The sequence below is a fragment of the Typha angustifolia genome, chromosome 13, assembly GCF_048772165.1.
Source record: "Typha angustifolia cultivar Huaian chromosome 13, ASM4877216v1, whole genome shotgun sequence".
Classification (NCBI taxonomy): Eukaryota; Viridiplantae; Streptophyta; class Magnoliopsida; order Poales; family Typhaceae; genus Typha; species Typha angustifolia.
The window spans coordinates 12,889,408-12,903,091 of record NC_133251.1 but is presented as its reverse complement, the minus strand read 5'-3'; the positions used below and the strand labels follow the sequence as shown (position 1 = coordinate 12,903,091).

General features: G+C 37.4%; 1 protein-coding gene across 1 annotated transcript; it reads right to left on the bottom strand.

Moving 5' to 3' along the window:
* Positions 1-523: 523 nt before the first annotated feature.
* Positions 524-12,673, bottom strand: LOC140773053 (oxysterol-binding protein-related protein 1C-like). Its single transcript, XM_073115391.1, has 10 exons — positions 11,863-12,673; positions 11,423-11,779; positions 8,637-8,736; positions 7,317-7,756; positions 4,347-4,502; positions 2,860-3,027; positions 2,644-2,784; positions 1,735-1,965; positions 1,508-1,621; positions 524-1,088 (listed from the first exon to the last, which is right to left on the bottom strand). The coding sequence occupies exons 1-10, from the start codon at positions 12,382-12,384 to the stop codon at positions 918-920; spliced, it is 2,400 nt and encodes a 799-aa protein (XP_072971492.1). The 5' UTR covers positions 12,385-12,673; the 3' UTR covers positions 524-917.
* Positions 12,674-13,684: the final 1,011 nt, after the last annotated feature.

The following is a 13,684-nucleotide window of genomic DNA, read 5'->3' as shown; positions in this document are numbered from 1 at the left end:
AGATAGGATGGATATCTATCGATGGGCACACCCAGCGGCCACGGAGGGTCTCGCCAGTCAGATCTTTTGGCGGTTCTTAAAGAATGGCATCTTCTTAGTTAAATCATTCTACAACTTGCTTCATTTTTTAGGACAGAGAGTTTCTAGCCTCAATGATCTGGAAAACTCCACTTCCCTCAAAGGTTTGTTGTGGCTTAGGCTATTCGGATTGCTGGAGATACTTTGGGCTAGAGATATTTGCTTGGAACGAAACAACATCATCTTACCTTTCAAAGCTATCACACCTGCTCTTCCCCTATCAAGAGTGCTATTTCTTTGGAGCAATTCTCAAACATTTGTAAGCTTTGGCTCTCTTGTACATTTGTTGCTCTAATATAATTGGCTCTGCACTTTTCCCTGAAATAATCAATCACTCTATGGAACAAACAGTTTCCATTTGTTGACATCTCCAGATCTCTAAATCTAACCCCATGATTCAATCAAGCTTGATGAACCAAATGATCTTTCTCAGCAGATATATGCCTTGGGAGAGAAGCAACTGAATTACCATTGATAAGTTTATGCAAGCATTGTAACCATGTTCAAAGAAAGAAATAAAAAAAAAGAATACAAAAAAGAACCAACTCTTCCATGATAAATATTTCAACTTTTCCTTTCGTCAACTCTTTACTTTTTGGGACATCTCTATGAACAATCTGCTTAAGGGAAGAGAGCAGCATTCTTTTCTGTAAGAAAACAATTGTAAAAATACTACCTCCTTCGATAACAAGCCACACAGCGATTTGAGTGCTCGAGAATGGCGAGCACAAGAACTATAATCAGAGGATCCTAAAGAAAAAGATGAAAGGAAACGAAAAATAAGGAGAAAGGGTAAAAAAAGAAGGAAAAAAAAGATAGAAGACTGACATCTACTAAATCTAGTCAGTTGTCATTTGATCACTAGGAATTTGTCCAAAGATATCAGGACAGCCATCCCACTTGTTCTTTTCCCTAGCTTCCCAGTAACCACCTATATAACGGTATGTATCGCTTCCTTTATCTTTTGCAAACCATTGAGGCTTCCAGCCCCTTTCCTGCATCTTCCTTGCCTGCAGATGGAGTTACTGGACAAATTAGAGGAGGCCGAAAGCAACCAAGATATCTCTATGATCACTAAATAAAATGAGTGAAATAGCAGAAACATAAATTTGGCAACAGCATGAGGAAGAAAAATCAGACACCTGACTTAGCAAGGATTATCTATATAAAAGTAAGCATATGATGTTTCCTACTGATAAGTGGACTGTAACTATATAACTGCAGTAATTGTGTGATTAATGCCTGTCTTTCTGAAATCCTTACTAGAGCTGGAAGATCACAATTTTTAGGATGGGTAAAACCAAAGAAGAGAGGTGTAATATATGCAAACCATCCATGTTACCATTGGTAGAATCAGTCCATGTACCGATGTTAGTCAAGATCACTAGGAGAAAACTTTCAAAGAATTTAACAAATATTAAGAAGTAACCTGCCGCTGTCTCTGTTCTAGTCTCAACTTCTCTGCATTTGCTCTTTCATATTCACCATTCTCCAAGCACCTCTGATCAGGTCTTAGTCTTGAATCTGTAGGTGGCAACTTTTCCTGCTTATCAATTTCACAATATCAACAATAGAATCATCAATACAGAGCATTTGACACTAACTGAAATCCTGAAGAAAGAAAAGAGATCTGGCACAAAATTCAGTAGTTCTCACCTTCAATCCAGGGATGAGTTCATTTAATGCAATTGCAAAACTTGTGAGATTGTATCTAGTGGGGTTCCTAGATGGTTTACTACGCTTCCACAGCAAACAGGCCTCAGAAAAAGGTTCAGACCCTTTGCCTTTTCCCATGCAATCTCCATTCACATAATGCATGCTTTCATCCCATTTTCCAAAAAGTGTTGCAACTGTTTTACCATTCCGATCTTGAACTATGCCTTGCACCTGCACATATCACTTATAACTGAGAGTCTGAGACATGTAGAAATGGAGGCAACTTCATCAATAATACACACCTATGATTAAAAACTAAAAGTATATATTTATGTGAAGTCATTTACAAACATAATCAGAGGAAAGAAAAATAGCACACTTAAAAGTCTTTGTGCATATTGCTAAATCATCAAAAAGAATGAAGGTTTTGTAAGGTAACTAACTTAACTAACACTTTTACCATAACGTAGTTAGAAACCTAGAATGTTACATATCACTGAAAAATCACTTATTGAGAAATGCAACAGAATGAACTCATGCTATATCCATTCCTATCAAGGCTCCAATATAGAGTGGAGCAAACTTCTACAACCTTCTCTCGACAAGAAAATTCTCTCGTCATAACTAGGTTCATTCAAAACAACTGTTTCAAGTTCAGAAAAGAAAAACTAAAGTCTTTGTCCATTGTAGTATATGAACCATAATAATTGGATACATTATTATTTGGGTAGGAGGAATAAATGATACAATAGTAGACATGAGAAGTACATGATCTGCAATATCTTTAATTAATGCAACATGACTGGAAAACAATTAAAAATGATTGGAGAAAATATGGGAGAAAGAGAATAGATGATTACCAGGCCTAGCTAAGATAAATGAGGATAGGAAAGAAAACAAAGTCAATACCTGATGGGGGTTCCGATCAATGATTGACTGCTCCTTGAACTTCAGCTTGCATGAGTACTCACGATTACCTTGTATGCGCATAGTACCATAATGATCACAATAAAGTTTACCCAATATAAGGTTGTAAATGGACGTTGTCACCTGAAATAGCACGCCTCAAGTATAAACTTTGAAAACATCAAAAATCACGGTAAGGATGTAAGCCAGGTCAAATACCTTGCTCCACTGGAAAACTTCACCATCATCAAACTCGAGTGTCAGAACACCAACAGGGTCAAGCTGAATCGAACGGCCCCAAAACTTGCTCTTTAAATTACTGTCTCCCCAGAACTTCCACCCATTACCCACACAATGGCATGCGACAATCATGGGGTGATGGCTGACCTGTGTAGAGAAAACAAACTCTTACATCTTAATTATTTTCTTGCAACTTTTTATTTTGCATAGTACCCTTTCCACCGATATTCAAATTTTGCAAAAATAATATGCATTATATACGCATTAGAGCAGAACAGCAAATAGCATACAGGGAAGTAATACTGATCTTTGCTCTAGCATGCATAGGCGGAACCATAAACTAGGATACCATGAAGTCATGTAACATCCTTGACTTCTGTAAAAGGAATATTTAACGGACAGTTAGACACCATAGATGGAGGCTAAATGACTGAGTTTTGTCAAATTTATAGACTTAAAAAAACAAACATAAGGAGAGCGACAGTGGGACATGTACAGACCATCACAATTGAATTTATGAATTACATACAATCTTTGTTTTCTAGGTCCTACTCTTAACTTGTGAGTCACACAAAAAATCACAAGTGCATAATGAAACGAATCACAAGTGACATCATGACTGTTTTAACTACAACTTCAAGCCTTTTTCTCCTCTATGCTCTCAAAACACCTACTTGAATTAGATCACCATTTAAATACAATAAACTCTATTGAACCTCCATTAGACATGTCCATGCCATCTCAATTGAGTCACATGCAACTTTTGTTTTCTAGGTCCTACTTCCAACTTGCGACTGATAGAAAAGCCTTCTATTTTTCTACCAACACATATCCAGTTCTAGTCTGTAAAACAAGAGTGTTCTTACAATAGAATTTTCCTGCAATATTTTATGGCTACACATCAACCACATAGGAATAAGTTATTTCTCCATTTCAACCGTGATACCTAAGTCCTCATCAATCTGTCCCTGTTGAACTATACATGAAAAGCAACAAAATTACACCCTTTTAGGTATTTATGCATTAAACTTCATTATCACATAAAGCTATCATGATCCTATAACAAGGTATAACTACTACGTTCATATGTCAAGTATCAGAAAGAGGGAAACTGAGTGAAAAGGTGAAAACATAATAAAAATGTATTAGTTCCTAAATCTCTCTTTACTAAACATTGACTACTGGTATGCCATTAATAAGTTGGATACTACACGCTCAGCTTTTCAACAAACCATTGCTAAAAAATATGATTGTACAAACTGAAACAGTAAAAGACATGAATTCATCTATTTTAAAACTAAAAAAAGAATATGGTATTCTCCAAGTCATGGCAACCAACTAAATAAGCTTTACAAATTGTTTGAAGCAAGACTTGAGATTATAAAAGTAAGAATAAGTTTGCACAAGACAGGCTAATTTCCATAATAGAATGGCATATATCATGCCAATTCATGTATTAAACAAACCTTCTCCGAGAAAAAACGAAGGCCTTTGTCTGGATAATCTGCTTCATATGTCTCCCCTAGAAGTGGATTAAAAGGCTTGCAGCTTCTGCCTTCAGTTGATGCATATCCAGAAACAGCAAATGCAGCAACACAGAGAATCCTCATAAGACTATTTCCCTAAAAGGGGCCACCAAATTATAACAGGTGTTAGTTCATGCCTGCACTACGTATTGATGGAAAAGAAATTTCGCTGTAGAGAAATTAATGCACAACAGGCAACTTATAAGAACCAAGGTTTTGAAACTCGGTTTTGGGATCGGAATCAGCCGTTAAAAAAAACAATACGTATCGGTTATATCTATCGTATTGGCCGCTCGTATCAGATCAGGCTATTTTTAATTGCATAAAATTCTAAATATTATTTAAAGTGCAGAAACATTTCTAAAAATTTATTAAAAGTAATAAAAAAATAAGAAATAAAAATTAATCACATAAGAACTTTAAAAACTAAAGAAAAAACACACTCAAAACTATAATGAAATTCTACTTGAAATAAACATATTTTTATACTCAAACTATTACTGCAGACAACACGAAGAGAGAGATATCTTATCACTATTGTTCTATAAGCGTAAGAAAAGAGAAGTTAAAAAGTAGGTAAGAAAGAAGTAAAAAAAACTCATCTGAGTTCACCAAAGTGTAGACTAGTCAAAGACATAAAGAGAGATATATCTCTTCGCTATTGTTCTATAGCAATAAGAAAAGAAGAGTTAAAAAGTGGATGAGAAAGAAGAAATTTTTTTTTAAAAAAAAAAAAATTCATCTGAGTTCACTAAAGTGTAGACTAGCCAAAAGGGTTCATCGAAACGGCCGCCAAATGAACTCGGTGAAGTGTGAGAGTGAAAGGAGAGTGTATGTGAGAGATAAAAACTAAAAACTAAAAAATAAAAAATAAAGTAGTTGATGACATCAAATAATAATGTCTCCTAGGTTAGATGTATTTTAGATTTGATATGAATCTTTAAAAAAATTAATTTCAGCCGACATTGTTATTTCCAGTCGATACGACCGAAACTAGCCGATACCGGCCGAAACTGGTCTAATTGGGATCCGATCGGCTTATCCGATTTTGGGATCCATGATAAGAACAATGCATTTCTTCATAGATACTCATAGACTATACATATCTAACAAATAATTGTAAAACGAATTAATTTTGAAAAAGAATTTACTTATTATACAAAGGATGCAACATTTTGACTTCAGTTTTTGGGTCGATTACTTTATTGAACACAATAGGCCATGCAACATATAATGATAAATATAAGACAACCGAGTAAAACTAGGGCAAATGAGAGTGATAAAAAAAGGATGAGATGGACCATAACCCATATGATAGGAAGGGGTGAAAAAACATAAGTAGAGGGCCAGGAGTAGTCATGCAATAGAGGGAAGAGGAGATGAACAGCCCCTATATTCAATAAAAGGAGAGGAAAAAAAGAAAGAATGTATGCCAAAGTTACACAGACCAGTTTAAGATCTACATAATACCACCGAGAGTATATAGGACCAAATGTATGACCCCAGCAGATTTGGTCCCTAAACATTCTTATGCTGGTGTCTCTCATTCACCAATAATACAACACATATTTCAAACTTCAGACAGAAATATTTCTGGCCAATAACATCATATTAATGAAGATAGGAAATAGCATGTGTTATCAATCATTACAATTACTTTGCATGCTGTAATATAAGAAAAATAGGTTGCATATGCTAAAGATCATTTACAATATTGACCAATAATTTGATATTGCAGCCTCTAATGCTTAACCAAGATACTGGAATAACACTATACAATATATGTACCTCAGATTCCATCATTGTACTTATATAAAATGCACTGCTGTGTGTGTATGTTAGTTGTTTTTATTAGTTGCCCACTTGCTAGTGCTGGTTGATGAGGGTTGTGATGGTTGCAGGTGTTTTGTAGATAATATTGTGTGGTTGTGTGTTGTGGTAGTAGGCTACCAGAATGATAGTAATCTCCTGGATTGATTGGTCATTTTGATTTTGTAATGAAATTGAGCTTGTTGTGCTTTTGTTCCGAAAAAAAAAAAACAAGGAACTTCAGATTCCATCAATCCTTAACATCAACTTAACTAGACAGCTGCAAATAAGATAGATCGAGGTTCAAAACATCAAACATTAAAGATTTCTCAAGCACATATGTTTAGAAACTAAATATTAAAAGTTTAGATACTCAAAGGTAGAGTTAATTTTCTATTTCTTTCTCTCCCTTCTCTTCTTTTCCGGATAGAAAGAGGAGTGACCGATAGAGACGAATAGTCCATGGTGGATCACCTTTAGGAGGTGTTCCATACTTCGATGGCTGCCAAACCTCTACAAGGCTATTGACAATTGTGGAATGCCTCTAACTGGTCGAAAAGGCTGCTTCGTTCCTAGTGGCATGGCTTATGATTCCATGCCTCCATGGACTGACATGGAATATACTATTTCCAACAGGCATGGCCATCCTTGGCACACATGTGAGTATGAATACTGAAGGCCTGCCAACAATGCTGAATATGTCAGCTCGCATCATGCCAATAATATGTGCCATATTAATGTCCTATGGGCACAAACCCATTGTGCAGCAAATTAACTTGTAAAAGTCATCTAGTGACTTTTCAATAAGCTCACCACTTGAATCTGAATCCATAAGCCAATCAGTGTCATATAATAAATTTAAATATTTCTATGAAATATTCATGGTTGGATATTTGACAAGCTATTAACTAACGTAAAACCTCCAGTGAGATTGAGGAATGAAGCAGCTTTCAAGATGCCAGCATAATATTTACAAAAGATGAAAGGAAGCATAAATAGTAGTAGTAATGTTAAAAAGAAGGAGATCTAAATATACTATGGTGATCACTAATTGAAATTTAACGATAAATTTAAAATTAAACATATTTTTCAAGAACTTACTCTTCTTCCCCATTCATATGCGCGGTCTATAAGGTAGGAATATTCAAGATCTTCAAAGCATTTTTGTAAAGATGAGATAGGTTCATTGAAGTAGACGGGGAGACAAACTTTAGTGAGATCTTTTCCTATATTGTCCTTAATCATTGACCAAAGACTTACTCCCTTCTCTTTCTCGACTGGATCTGGCAACTTTTTGCGTCTCCTTACATATGGATAGCTAGTACCCACAGACATCATAGAGGAATCAATTCCATCAACAGGATATTGTTCCTCATCACCAGAATCAATTTCAGATCTATGAAAGTCAGATCCACTGCTTTTGAAAGAACTTGAGGAGAGAAAATCTCTCGTGTCAAAATATGTATTGTCTTCCTCATCAGTCTCCTCTTCAGCAGCATCTTGCATTTCATTATCATCTGATGATTCACTAGCACTTCCTTCTGAAAAGCATTGATGCACAAATTGACAATGTAAAATAGATATAGTTAGCAATTTAAGCAAAGGTAGGGAAAAAGGTAAAGCTAAATAAGTGTTGGCTTCAAAGGATATTAACAGTTGAAACTAAAAAGAAGTGCTGCAAAGAAAGCAAGTAAATCCCGACATTCAAGAGAAACGAAATGCTAGAATAGTTCAACCGTATATTGACAACTTAAGAATCTGTTCAAAATTCAAAGCTTGAGAACTGAAACAACTATAGAGAACAATAATAAGTCAATCTTCAGAGTAAGACTTACTTCCTGGGTTGACTCTAAAACCCAATTAACGGTCAAGAGTCTTCTGCATAGCACTTTACAACTAAAAAAGAAGAGTAAAACTTCAGTCGAATACACAAAACGAACTGGTGGTGCAATTCACTGACCATATACTTCGGATAAGTGAAACTGAGTTGCAAAGATATATGAAATGTCAAACAGTAAAACAAAAAAACAAGCTACCAAATAATTAATATGATGCCTAGAATATGCACCTAAATTTTGTAAAAAAACATGAGGGCACTTCTACAACCAACCAAAGTCGAACTGTGGGGGCAAATATGTGGATCAAAAGTGTAAAATAACTTAGGAAGATATTCTCTTAACAAGATTCAATGGTTATCAACAGGTCAACTGCTGAAAGGTTATGGTGTTTTAGGTCAATGCAAGATACTAAACAGTAAGAATAAAGCAAGTTTAAAAGCTGAAGACGAAGATCAAAATAATAATTGTTAAAAGTTTTAGCTACTCAAGGAGAAAGCTGAGCACATAGAACCATCACGAAGAGCAGTATCAGACGAGAATTAGAGTAGATGGATGTGACAAACCATTCTACCATTTATCATACCACTATATTTCTCATGCCTTGTTCTAGAAGCAAATCCATACTCTTTTGATTCTCTTTGGCTTTCGTCAACGAGGGTATTCTCCAAATCGACCTTTTCTGTCTACACATCAAGGCAATGAAGTACAACATTCATCAGCAGAGAATGTCAAATTCAAGAGAAGCATTCCAAAGTAGAAGATAATTTAAAAGCATCAGTTGACAATAAGATATATCAGTACCAGTACAGAATGTAGGTCTCTCACGGAGCATGAGAAAATTTGCTCTGATCTAAGAATAACTAGTGTATACATTTTGATATAGCACATGAAAATGTAAGTCACTTGTCTTAACTCATCAAACCCTCATTCACTTCAAGAATATATTTTTTCCTATTCTAGACACTTCAATCTAGAATGTCGAGTAATTATCAGATTAGTTTTATTTTAGATTACAAATACTATTCATCAAAGTTAAATCTTATATCATACATAAACTCAATTACTATTTTACCCTTGATTTGACTAAAGTTATTTTAAAACTTCTCTCTCCTCCCACCGATCTCATTCAACAAACCAAAAGTTCTTGATCAATTTTCTCTTTGCTACCACCCACCTCTCATTTTTTACTCTAGTTTTTTCATGTTTAAAAAAAACATGGTTTTAATATTTGCTAACCATGTTTTAAAGAAGATGGGTATAACATGTGAAAATGAGGTTTAAAGGGCAATATAGTAACTTTAGCTGGTAAAATGGGTGTTAATATTTCTTAACCATATTTTAAAGAAAACGTGTGTAATATTGAAAAGCAAGTTTAAAGGGCAGAATAGTAATTTTAAACGTCAAAATTATTGTTAATATTTCTCAACCATGTTTTAGATAAAACGAATATAGCATGTGAAACATCAAGTTTATAGGACAAAATAGTAATTCCAATGGTCACAACAGACGATGATATTTCTTAACCATCTTTTAGAAATAACAGGAATAACATGCAAAAATTGGGTTTAAAGTTTTAATGGTCATAGATAAAATATATAGCATGGTTATGATAAATCATTGCACACGAATTGGCGACTTCTCAAGCATCGAGTGGCTAGTTTTCAAGCATTGCACACTTAGCGTCAATTTCTCAAATATTGCACACTTACGATGACCTCTTAAGCATTCCATAGCTATCTCTCAGGTATTGCACACATAGATGGAGCCACATACAAGAGAAAGGGGTTTAAAGTTTTAATGGTCGTAGATAAAATATATAGCATGGTTATGATAAATCATTGCACATGAATTGGCGACTTCTCAAGCATCGAGTGGCTAGTTTTCAAGCATTGCACACTTAGTGTCAATTTCTCAAATATTGCACACTTACGACGACCTCTTAAGCATTCCATAGCTACCTCTCAAGAATTGCACACATAGATGGGGGCCATGCCCTAAATTTTAAAATGGCGTTTAGTTCGTGCATAAGGAGTATTTATTTGTGAATTAGGTCTTCCTTAAATATATTTTGCAACCAAATGACAATGTATATTTTAGTCAAAGCTTGCATAAAACAAGTCTCATGATATGTTATAAACAAAATCTTATCACAGATAGAGGAATACGATAAAATTATATATGTTTCTGTGTAAGATTTCTATTATAGTTAACATACTTATTCACAGTTTAATAATTAAACATAAAAATTTTCATAAACTTATTTAAGGTAATTATTATATTTTACAACCAAACACCAAAATAAAAGTAAAGTTATAAATATACCTAATTTACATTTAAAAAGTGTGCATAAATTCATCCTTCAAAAAATCTTATGCACAACCAAACGAAGCCTAAATTTGAATAATATTTTTTCAACTAAAACCAATAATTTAATATTATAGATTGGATATATTATCTGGCCTACTCTAAAAGTGAAGTTTGGCTCCTCCTTTGATTGCACACCTCGCGGCGACCTCTCAAGCATTGCACACCTTGTGGCGCTCTCCCAAGCATTGCACACCTTGTGGCGACCTCTCAAGCATTGCACATCTATGATGACCTCTCAAGCATTTTATACCTCGCAGTGACCTCTCGAGTATTGCATGGCTCCTCTCAGGCATTGCATGGCTACCTCTCAAGCATTGGACACCTAGCGACACCCTATAAGGAATTGCATACATATAGAAGGATAATGCATTTATGGATGTATGCATTGCATACATAGAGTATGGTTCTTCAGTAGTCCATCTCATTCTACTTTATATCGAATTAAAGAGTATATTTATAATTTTTATGAAAGATAACATATTTTTTCCTTGTATACATTCACTTTACATCACATCAACGGTAATTATTACCCTTTTATTTTAGGTTAGAAGTGAAAATAAGAATAGCTAGTCTAGATTGAGCTTTATTCCCAGAGCAAACGAGACCCAAAGGCCTTTTTTGGCCATTGACAGCATTTCCTACAATCTCATGTACATAATCTAAAGAAATTTTTTATCTAAGAACAATATTGAATAGTTTACTCCATTACATATTATGGTTACTTCAAGAGATATCTGAAGCAAAAGATAATCATCCAAAGAATGCTTTGAAGCAAAAGAGTAATAGCCCCATTTCCCTCCTATAAGTCAAGATAGATGCTTAAATGAATTGCTATAAGAATATAGATTCTGAAATCCAGAGTTAAAGTAATTTATTGTATACCAAAATTGTAACATCTTACCCAACCCTAGAGGTTGGAAGATTAAAGCATGAACATACTGTTATCACATCAACGACCAAACTAAATCAAGTTCGTAGAATTTAATCAGATCAATTGTATACCTCTAACTGGCGGAGGGTGTCAAGAAGGAGTGCATGTTTCTGTTTGAGGAACATGAGTTGGTTCTGCAGCGCAGCGAACTCACTCCGCATGATCTGCTCGCTGTCTAGGATCGCTGCCTCGCTGACCCCATCTTCCTGCAGTCGCTGCCTCAGCCGCTCGGTCGACACCACCACGCTGTCCACCGGCGCCATCAACTCACTATTCGACATCCTCGGATACATCTCCTTCACCGCCTGCAGTGCCTCCATCCATTTGCCCCGGTCATCCCTCGTCTCCGCCCTCAGATGCAATCTTTTCGTCCCGGTAAAGATCGAAAACCTCTTGTCGTCCGATCTACTCTCCCTAATCGACGAAACCTAGAGAAGAAAGAACAAATGCAAGAAAGGAATAACATTTCGCGATCAAATCAATCAATTCCAGAAAATCGAGATCTATGTACCTTGAGGTGGACCTCGCCGATGGGTTTGCGAGGGGGGAAATGGGCGTGACCGTTCTTAGAGCGGGATATGCGGCGGGCGGACTCCTCGCCGATGACCTTGGATCCCTTTTCAGTCTCGACGGTGACCTCGATGCGATCAGGGCCGTGGATCTTGTAATAGGAGAGGACTCCATCCTGTAGGACGAACCACCTCGGGCGCCAACCCTTGCCGTAGTTAACCCATTTGTTGAGGATCCCGGAGATGCCGTTGCCTACGATCTCGTTGAGCTTGACGTCGCTGTGGAGGAGCCCCTCGTGGAAGGAAGGCCGAAGAGACACCGATAACTCGCGGAGGCGGCCGTTGTTCTGGTTGCCGGCGGCGGCGGCGGAGGAAGTGGAGTTGGATCGGACTGGATGCGGCGGCGGAGGAGGAGGAGGCGGCGGCGGAGGCATCGGAGAGAGGATTCCCGTGGCGGCTGCAGCGGCGGCGGCGGCGGCGGCCGGGGAGACGGGGACGGGGGAGGCGCAGCAAAAGGGATGCATCAGGAAGGGAGGGAGGGAGATGGGAGGAAGAAGAGGGGAGGACAGGAGAAACGGGAATCGGGAAACGGAAACGGATCGAGGCGGGAGAGTCGGAGCCGAGATCGCGACGCACGTGATATCGGCACCGAGTTCGGGCGAGAAAGAGAAGGATCAGTCGACGTGACCGACGATATCGGCGGCGGTTTTGATATAGCCTCGGAATAGGAGTCGCGGCTCCATTAACAACAACGACCGCCGCCGCTTTGAGGCGAGTATTAAGAAGGAAGCGGACGCGCTTAAACAAATGAGATAAAAAGGGTGCGGTTGTTTACTTCGTTTTTCAAAATAAACCACCCCCCACGGATGTATTAGCCGGGTCCTTTTTCTTTTACCTTTTAACCCCTGGGAAATAATCTATTTTGCAATTGACTTTTAGGAAAACAATTTCTTAAAATTACTTCACACCTTTTAATTTTTTTTTAATTTTTTCCAATATTTACATTTCAAGCCCCTCACAACTCCCATAAAATGGTACATGAGGCCAGAATACTTTCAGGGATTGATTCTGACAAATATAAATACTACGAAATGAATGTGAATCATAAATTCATGAAATCGTAGGGTGTAAAGTGTACTTCTCGCTTGTATATTTATATGGGGGCAGGCTCACAGTGCAGGAGAGAGTTTGGTACCGGTCCTTGCAATATTCACGTACTTTTTCTTAATTAAAACGCCAGCTAAAAATAAAAATTAAAGAAAAAAAGAAAGAGAAAGAGAGTAAAAAAGATTGTTGTTCTTCATCCAGAAACGACCGGATAGAGTCAAAAGAGCAGGGCTAAAAGGGTCCTACTAAATTTGCGTTGGTCATATGTGCGTATAATTTTCTTCTGCCGTCTAGCAAATTTATGCAAAATAGGACCCATAATTTTTGTTATCTTGTTAGCTAATCCACTACGATGGCAACGACGGCCCAAATCCCAACCCAGTACGCAGGGAGGGGAGGAATCCCGCCACGTCACGAATCCAATCAAAAGCCTAACAAGATGGGACTCGGATCTCATATTATTCCATTCCGATGCCTTCTTCCGCTCAGCAGTAGACGTGCTATTTCTGGAAAGGTTTCGTTTGCCACGTCATCGCGTCGGGGTTGCGTTTGATTCCCTTTTGGGATGGGGGGTGGTTGTTCGTGGTAATCTCTTGCTTGGGGGGGGGGGGGGGGGAGGGACCCACAGAGAGGAGGAGGTGGGTGGTGAAGTGATGGAGAAGGATCGCATGCGGTTGCGGGGAGATAACCGGACCGCGCCCGAACGCCGCCCCCACA